The sequence below is a fragment of the Amblyomma americanum genome, chromosome 4 (genome assembly GCF_052857255.1).
Source record: "Amblyomma americanum isolate KBUSLIRL-KWMA chromosome 4, ASM5285725v1, whole genome shotgun sequence".
Lineage (NCBI taxonomy): Eukaryota > Metazoa > Arthropoda > Arachnida > Ixodida > Ixodidae > Amblyomma > Amblyomma americanum.
In genome coordinates, this window is record NC_135500.1 from 99,956,855 (window position 1) to 99,966,358 (window position 9,504).

At 47.5% G+C, this 9,504-nt stretch overlaps 1 protein-coding gene across 1 annotated transcript; it reads left to right on the forward strand.

Moving 5' to 3' along the window:
• Positions 1–1,152: 1,152 nt before the first annotated feature.
• LOC144129712 (uncharacterized) lies at positions 1,153–7,781 on the forward strand. Its single transcript, XM_077663809.1, has 4 exons — positions 1,153–1,495; positions 3,919–4,050; positions 5,816–6,069; positions 7,617–7,781. Exons 1-4 carry the CDS (start codon positions 1,369–1,371, stop codon positions 7,779–7,781), a joined length of 678 nt encoding a protein of 225 aa, XP_077519935.1. The 5' UTR covers positions 1,153–1,368.
• Positions 7,782–9,504: the final 1,723 nt, after the last annotated feature.

A 9,504-nucleotide genomic window follows, 5' to 3' on the forward strand; every position in this document is an offset into this window, starting at 1 on the left:
AGGAGAGGCAGCTGGACAAAGAATGATCCGCTTCGCTCAACACATTGAAAATAATGTCTCCCAGCATGAAAGTTGGCTATTTTGGAGAGTTGCATAATTATTTGTCTAAAAAGTAAGAAAGATAACCGCGCTATGCGGTCGCGGCCTCTGCGAACTGTGGCCAACAACATATATATTATTGTGCTCAACGGACAAAGAAATCAATGCCGATATGGTAGAGGAGTGATCCTCTCAGCTAGGAAGCTTAGTCTTCCTGTTCTTAAATGTATGCTGCCTCAGCAGCACTGACAGAAGCCTTGGTGCCTCATAATTTATACCTGCATCTATTTTATGGAATCCTGTGGTGCAATATTTCACTGTCGCGTGTAGCCGCCACACGAGGTAGCCAGAGAAAGGACTAGAAAAGTAAATATGGATCACGAACCTCATGTAGTTTAGAAAGTGAGCGTTCTGAAGAATGCGTCACCTTTGATCCCTTCATTTGGAGGCGTTTTGAGCGGGGGCTTACGCAAGAGCTGCGGTGCAGCTATTGTTTTGCCTTTATTAATCGCAGAAAATGGCAAAAAACCTGGAGGCTTCATTTTCTATTCAGGAAGCCCCAACTTTAGGAAAAGAAATACGCTTACAAGGTTTCATTCCTGCTCTTGTTAGTTGCTGTTAAGAGAGCACCGGATCAGAGTTCTGTGATTACGCCCACTTTGTTGATCATGACCACGAGGGATCAGTAATGACCCACCTGTCTCTGCACTCAAGTGTGAGCTATATTGTAGAGCCCCGATGCATACGTGAACGTACTTTACGGAAAGTTTCCTAGAGCGATCAGCCTCCAGCTTTCTGCTACTACCCTACGTATAAAAGATAGTCGCTATTTTTATCTATAAAATTGCATGTGCGTTGGACGGAATAAAGGCAAGGTATACTAATACGTACAAAACCACCACCCAAAGCAGTGTCTGTGATAAAATTCATGGTTAACGAATCACAGGATAGGGCACTACGCGCTATTTACTTATGGACACTCCACTCCCGAATGCTGCCCTCCCCTACGATAAGGAGGACTCGCCCATTGGTGGCCGCTTATCATTATAACGGTATGCTTTCAGCGAAAAAAGCTTCAGAGGAAATAATCCGAGGAAAGAGTGACACGGAGATGATAACGGCCCCTTAGTGCAGAAATTTCTTCATTACACCATTTTTTGCCTGAACGCAAGCCATGAGTACAAGTAGGTAGGAAGGCAGCTACACTACAGACTACTTGTACTCAGGAGGACCTGCTGGAATTTGGGAACACCCATTGTTTTAAGAAGCCACGCTCCTTACCACGAGCTTTGCAGCCCATTGTATAACGAACGTATAGAAGAGGTTTGCATGCATCTGCATGCAACCCTTTTCGCCACACTTTTACCACATTTGAAGATGGTTAAATTTCTGGTTGCTTGCATCGCCACCGTCTCGCTGTCCTTGCTATGGGCACATCCATCGGCCGTTCTTGCGGGTGAGTGCGGCATGCGTATCGTCGCCTTTCAGCGCAAGCGTTTCGAGAGATGCTTGACAGAAGTATGTTGCAAGGTTAGGTAGAATTAATATTCAATATCTGCAGTTGCTATTTTATGCTGGCTTAACAGTCGTGCAGCGTATGATTGCGTTTGACATGTTTAGAAAAAGCTGAGCTGTAAAGAGTATAATTTTTGGAAGTACAGTTCGTGCTATTAGTCTAACGTAGGTTCTCGTTGTTGTGCCTGTTTTCTATTAGTGTCCCTTAGGGCGCAAGCTAAGCAAAATTTAAAAAGAAATATCGAGTTTTGTTGTTTCGCTAATCTGTAATGTGGAAATCTTCGTGCGCGTTATTCAGTACTGAAAACTGGTTTTGAGGAAAGGAAAAGGTGCAGTAACTGTCTCACGTGTCTCGGTGGATACGCGAACCGCGCTGTAAGGAAGCGATAAAGAAGGAAGTGAAAGAAGAAAGGAAGAGAGAGGTGGCGTAGTGGAGGGCTCCGGAATATTTTCGGACACCTGGTGCTTTTTAACGTGAACTGACGTCGCACAGAACACGGGCGCCTTTTGCGTTTCGCCTCCAACGAAACACGGCCGCCGCAATCGGGTTCGAACCCGGGTACTCCGGCTCAGTAGCCGAGCGCCCTAACCACTGAGCCACGGCGGCGGGTATTATTGAGTATTTTGGCATGGCTTTCTGCCCTATAGTAGTCAGAACAACCCGGTTTGTAAACCTAGGTTGCGAACGGACGCGCCAGATTTCATTAGGGGATGAGTTCAGTCTCATTAACTCAAGTCTGCAAGATTTTCAAACCTCAGCTGATTCTTTTAAAACTTTCAGGCAAAGCAAAAATGGTGCTAAGGCGGAGACTTGGGCAAATTGGTGCATTATGGTTTAGGAGGGAAAACTGCGCCGAAACACGTGAAGACAAAAACAGGATGAGCTATGCTGTCGTGCTGTGTCTTATCCCGCGTTGCTGCGCACTTTTTCTATGGAAAGAAAGGTGCTTTGTATTGTACGTTAAGGCTGACACGTTTTCTTCGGGGCTCTGCTTGCCTCGAGTGAGTTGTGCAAATTTCTGAGGCATGTGCTGTTGTTTAGGCAATTTTCCTTTGTTTCCTTTTTTCGAGACTTATTAACTGTGCAAGGGTGTTCGGGCCATGTCAGCTTCCGACATTAACATGTCACGAATTGTGCTGGAACCACCCCGACCCTAGTCTGCGTGCAAGCCCTAGAATATTAACGAACTTTTTGAGACCAAATATTCGACAAGTCTGCTCTTCACTCGATAAACTCTGGTTCGAAGCCACTAGCACAGCCAGAGCCGGAAAATAGGTTCCTTGAAACACGAATTCAACAAATCAGTCAGTGAACGGAGAAATTAGGCGTAAAAAACTCGTCCCTGTAGTATGCTAGCATTGCGTGAGAAGCCTGCCCAGGGGTAGACGTAAAAATAAATAAGAAACATAAGTGTTCCTGGTTATTTCACTAAACGCTACAAATTTTGGCATTCTTTGTCGGAGAAGTGGCATAATGTTAAGTCAGAGTAAAGTGCTTTTCTGAGAATTACACAAAAATAGAAGAGATAAATGCTTCAGTTCCTTATATTTTTCTGATTTGCGCAGGCATGTTCAAGGTAATACCACCAAATGCTGAAGAACGAAATCTGTTCACGAACAAAGACCTTACCTGGAGTATAATTTTTGTTCACGCGACGATTATTGACGCAAACGTATTCCCGCAAAATTACTCCACCTCCAAGTAGCCATGGCCCCTAGCTCATTTTGTCACAGATATTGCGTATTATTGAATATTTTTTAAGATGTTTCTCACGACCGTATCTCTTAAACATTAGTAAATGTAAACGGCGTTCTTTTCGTATGGCGCGTTTAGTCAATATCAATCGGTATGTTTTTACCACAGTCGCAGTTTTTCTAATGACATATTTATATTCCCCTTCTGCTCCTTGGACGATACATGGTATGTGATGTATAAAACAAACTTAAAAAAGCTTTAAAAGACAATCTAGTCTCTGGCCCACATAGCTAACACTGTGGTTGACCAACGCCTAAGTGTAAGACAGGTAAGAAACGCTGAACTGGCTTATGCTACTGGCGCCGAGCACATTCTCAAGAGCTCTTACTTCACGACCGACTGCTACAGGCGTTTTTCTGTAGTCTAAGTAAAGCGGGTAATTTGTCGTTACCGCATCATGCGGCAGCACCGACAGCAATACATTTTGCTCTATTGAAAGACCCTACTAAAACTTCTGCTGAACAGTGAGAACCTTTTTGGGGTGGGCAGCTGTCTCGGGCCACACTTTCAGTAGCAGGACAGTGTTGGATAAAATCTTGCAGCGTGGTATCAGTCACTGCAGGTTCACGACGTGAGTTGTGATTGTGGCGATTTTTCTGGAACCGCAGACACGTGCACATTTGAGCATGGTCCATGCAAGGACTGGGTAACCACGGACTGCGAAAGAGGTGCTTGCTTCCAAGTCCGCAGGGTGGCAGACATGAAGAACGGGCCAATGGAGGATCACACTCTGCACACTGGTGAAATGCTGGGAGCTCTCATAGCGGGAACCATGGTGGTCTCACAATGTTTTTGAGGAATATGTCCCAGCTTTTGTGCGGTTTAGATCGTGGACACCACGAAGAACAGTGATGCGTTAAATGTGGCCAGGTGATAACACCGAAAGCCTAAAGAGAAAATCTTTTCGTGTTGGAATCACCTTGCTCCGACACAGGCGAAGTCCGGCAAGGGGAGGAAAGCTGGTCTCCAAGAAATTTTGCAAACTAGGCTGATTAGAATACTAATTAGCGATGCTGTAATTGTTAAGTAGGTGGCACGGCACAACAACCTAACCGTTTTTGGACCATAGCTAGGGAGCGGCGTCCTAATAGTCTTTGCAGCAGCGGCCTACCGCTTTGTACAATTAGTACCTGGCGTGAGTGGCTGTGAATACCCCGGCCCCGTCATTAGCACTGGGTTGAGCAAGGATAGCTCCTTGTTGTCTGCTCTGAGCTTGCTTCTCTTGCGTTGTCTTGTCGACATGGCATCGTGTAATCGTTGCGAGTAGTAGCGCGTGTGTGTAGACCTAGTCGCGACGATCAGCAATGTTCTTTATTGTCTTGCGCCTACCTAAGAGCCGAATGAGGCTTTTAAAACCGCCGCGATGGTCCCATCGTTGCATTTTTGACGAACTAACCTTCACGTTAGCATGCTTTTGGGGTAGTGTGTGCGCTGAATTTTGCTCGAACTTTAGTGCTGCTACGTTTGTTGCGTTATACATTTGGCTGTGGTTTTACCTGCCCGTAGTAAACAGTGGTGCCTGCTACTGAGGCCCCCTTAACGAGCAAGGTTTCCTCAGCATGTAACGCAAGAGAAAAATTTCGAGGAGCAGCACTAAGTGTCGCGGTGTTAGTGTCCCAAAACCCACCGCTTTTCGCTGCCGAAAATTGTATTGTGAACGTGCGCCATGGCAACCGTGTGGGGGTAAAAGGCTTTAGGGCAGAAGAGTATGAGTGACAGAAAAGCAACCATTAACAACCGCATAGTGTTGAAATTGGTGTCTGGGAGGGTCCTTCTCAGCGTTGTCTGTCCAAACTGACTGGGATTCTTTTTATCGTAATTATAATATGTGCGTCGTGCGGTAATAAATTTAGAGCAATGATGGGTAATGTTCCTGGAAATGTGGCTATGTATATTTAGTACAGATAAGAGTGTAGCCCATGTCGGTGCTGTTCCTTAACAGGATAAAGAAAAGAACCGGGAATATTGCTCTCCCTATCTGCTGAAGGTGTAGTTTTGTGAGGAAGCCGACCATGGTTATTTCTGCTGAAAGAAACACATTACTGGAACTCCATATTATCGTTTTTTCATTTATTTCTACTCTGAATGAGGTTGACAAAAGATACGCACTGAAAACCAAACTGTCTTCCTCGCTTTCTCGATTCAGGCTGCGAGCGCCCAGAGAAAAGAAGTGGCGGTTTATTTTTCCTTACTGTAAAGATTTTAACGGATCTGCTAGATCTAGGGTTTCAAAAAGAAGAAAGGTGGGATTTGCTATTTCAGGTCCCCGGCAGACTGTACTATGAGAATCCTCCATTTCGGGGCACCCTCATAGCCGGTTGTACGTGACACACCATGTTGCAGTTCACCGTATCTATGTAATAACACGTCTGAGAACAAATTTATAGCGAGTATTAATTTCCGATCATTGCCACTGTAATGGATTTCATAATACGCAACTGGCACTAAGCTTCAAGGCTACAATCGAAGAGTACACAACAGTGTTTTTCCATTTTGTTGTGACAGATCAAGGATCATGCGCTTACGCCACTGTGACCATGGCGACTAACCGGTCCAGGAATGCCACGCTGTCACGCCGGTCTAGAGGGCCTTTGTGCTTCACAGCATGGTACCACATGTCAGGAATTGCACCTGGCTCAGCCTCTGTTTTTGTGGAAAAAGACTACGGAGTTTGGGAGAACGTGTACACCGTTCCAAGCAAGATGTCCGGCCGGTGGTGGCGCATGCGGTACTCCGAGCTACGAGAAGAAATAGTGACGGTGAGTGCACGCTCGAACTTCAATCGTTATACACCATTGCTATTAATTTACCAACGACCGCCAAGACTTAAACTGGAATTGTTCAGTAATTTTTTGGGACAAGTCACCAGGCTGGATGTAGGAATGGTCGTCATTATGGGCTGCGCCATATCACCTACAACCTTTAGAAGTAGTCACTGCTCTGCTTGGGCCCACCAGTGCACTTGCGCGTAGGGTGTGGGTGTTCAATTACTTGCGTTGCGACTGAAGCCTGGGGCAGATATTGTTACCAGGCTATCTCTGGCCCTGCTTCAGCCACGCGCATGTTGCACTGGCGTCGCTTTAGAGAAGTGCGTTGTCGCTGTGACGGAAATAACCTATGATATCGCTCATAGCGACAAAACTGCAGAACCATGCAGCAACATTCGCTGATAGCGGATAGCCTACCGCCGTTTTCTGACATTGTCGCGGTGATAGGGCTGGCCAGAAGTGCGCACCGTTACGTAGCGGATCTTGAACTCTGAATGAATGAGAAGAAATAGAAGGGATAGCAAGCCCGCGTGCGCAGCTTGTCGCAAGCGCCACTGCGAGAGCTCCATAGACAAAATGAACACACACGGCCCATTCTGTGAAGCAATCGATCTGGGGAAACCTTTGATATGAATATATGGGCCAGCAGGCGAATGCTGAGGTATTATTTTATAGCAGATTGCTGTTCCGAAGCCGGTGTTTGCGCTGAAAGTGTTTAATAGGAACAATCAGAGCTATAGATATACACTGAAGACAAAATTAGTGGTGGTTACTTCGCCATTTCAAAGAAATACCTCCTGCGCCTCGCCATAATATTTTCTAGAATGTTCTTTGCATGTGCGTGAAGGGCAGGGGAAGTCGTTCCGAGAGCTTTCAGGGCATGTTCGTGATTCCCAAAAGAGCAAACCTGATGCCACCTTTGTGTAACTAATGCAAACGTCTCCGAAGTAGCCTATTTGATGTTGTTTTGAATCCTATAAGATAATGCAGGTGTATAAATTTCACTATATGCAGTCTACCTCTGATGGTCAGTTAGATAGATAGCTAGTTGCAACCAAACATGGTTATAACAGCACTGTTTAATTGAAGTAGCGTCTTTTGGGTGTGTTTGGCTCCCCGTCATCTACGCCTCCAGCTGAAGCTCAAGCCATGAACTACGCCGCTAGAGTAGTCCTCAGCCCCAACGACACACCCTAAGTCCGCCTCTTCGACGTTAACCACCTCTTCCCGAATGCCGCCCCTCTGCCCCGGCCCACCCAGCCTATGAACGATGCTCACGCCCTAGGAAATGAGACGCCTAGAGGACTTCCGACAACTGCCTGCTGTGCTTGCATTGCAGTGAAGCCGGCCGTATTTTTTGTCACTGCCCGTACTGAAGTGTCCGTATTCGTGGCTTTGCCATTGACGCATCCCGACCGCGCTTCGGCAAAGGCCCACTAGAAATCGACGACTACCTGTGTTGAGAGGAGCATGTGCCCGAAACACCTTTCCCGCTTACCATCGCCGTCAGTCTTGCGCTTCGCATCGCCACGCCGCAGCTACGCAGCGGCTCTTCGCGCAATGCATTCGGGCCCCCGCAAAGGAGACTAAAGAAAGCAACCTCTGGAGGTGAGGTTGCTCACGAGCGAAACGACGAAGAACCTCCACCGACCACATCGTATGAAGACGCCGATACGCTGACGCCGCAAACAAACACCTGTTAGACCACGACACGATCCGACTTCGGAATGACGCCGCCACAGAGAAGAGCCCCGACGACACGCCTTACCAACGGTTCACATGCCCGACGAAGCCGTGACCCGACGCCGAGAACGACGTGCAAGGCGAGAGCCTGAACATCTGACTTAGAACTGGATGTCGACAAACGCAAAGTTGCCGCTCTGGTCGGCACAGGAGCCGATTATTCTGAGATGAACAGAACATGAGCTGGGCAGCTGAGGAAGATCACGACCACTTGGGACGGCCCACAAATGCGCACCGCAGGCCACCTCATTACGCCATCGGGACGATGTACAGCGCAAGTGACCGTCAAAGAACATACCTATTCGGCGAACTTCGCTGGGCTGGATAAATGTTCCAGCGAAGTGATCTTGGGCATGGATTTTCTTAATGAGCAATAAGCACCATCGACCTGCGATTCAAGCTGATCACGCTTTCGACGGACGAGGCCATCCCTTCGATGAGAACTCTGGAAAATACTGCCGCCCTTAGTGTCCTGGAGGAACAAGTGAGCGTCCGACCCCGCACAAGCGTCATGATCACCGGAGGCGGCACAAAAGCCGTTAATATTTAAGCGATCATTGAGGGGAACATGCAATTGCTTCTAGACCAAGGAAATGGCATAACAAGATGCATTGCACATATTCGCAAAGGCCAAGCTGAAGTACTGCTGACGAACTTCAGGCAACAACACCGGCAATTTAACAGAGGAATGATGATTGCTTTCTTCGACGAAATATCCGACGTACGAGACTCCTTCGCGCTCTCCGACCCATCCGCAGAACATTCGCCTAACCATGAGAACTCTCCCGCTTTCGACATCAACCAGCCCCGCTCCGGAACAAACTGGATCAAATACACAAACTTCATCAAATATACAGCGAGTGCTTCTAGTCGTCACCAAAAGTCTGACAAACCCCGATTGCCAAACATTGCATTGGAACCGACGAAAACGCCCAGGTTCGACCTTTTCGACAAAGCCCCTACCGTGTGTCGCCGCGGAACGACAAGCCATACGGAACCAAGTGTAAGAGATGCTTTGTGACGACGTTATCCAGCCATCGAAGATACCCTGGGCGGGAAAAGTTGTTTTGGTAAAAAATAAAGACGGCACACTTCGGTTCTTCCCAATATCGACGACACACTCCACCGGCTCAGCAACGCCAAGAGGTTCTCTTCGATCGACCCCAAGAGCGGCTACTGATCGATGGACGAGACCGAGAGAAGACCGCATTTACCACACCGGATGGCCTTTTCGAGTTCAAATTGATGCCATTGGATTCTGCTCTGCGCTAGCAACTTTCCAGTGGGTAACGGATGCAGTGCTGGCAGGTCTGAAATGGAAGATCTGTCCCGTCTACTTAGATGAGGTCGTTACCTTCGCATCAAACTTTGATAACCATCTGAAAAGGCTTAGAACAGTGCTGGAGGCACAGAAGTAGCCGGGGCTAACCCTGCAAGCAGAGAAGTGCCACTTCTCCTATAAGGAGCTGCGGCTTCTAGTCCACATCGTAACCAAGGAGGGAGTACGCCCAGACACGCGGAAAACAGCTGCTATCGCACAGTTTTCGTCACCGACCGACAAGAAAGCTGAGCGGAGATTCATTGGCCTGTGCGCGTATTACCGACGATTTGTCAAGAACGTTTAGCGCATCGCAGAGCCTCTGACCAAACTGACAAAAGGAGACATGTCATCTAAATGGGAAG

What these genes read in the sequence shown, in the direction of transcription:
- LOC144129712 (XM_077663809.1), top strand. Translation starts at nt 1,369, where the DNA reads ATGCATCTGCATGCAACCCTTTTCGCCACACTTTTACCACATTTGAAG. An exon ending in TCCATCGGCCGTTCTTGCGG is followed by an intron (nt 1,496 to 3,918) that starts GTGAGTGCGGCA and finishes CTGGAACCGCAG; the next exon opens with ACACGTGCACATTTGAGCAT. An exon ending in GGATCACACTCTGCACACTG is followed by an intron (nt 4,051 to 5,815) that starts GTGAAATGCTGG and finishes TTGTTGTGACAG; the next exon opens with ATCAAGGATCATGCGCTTAC.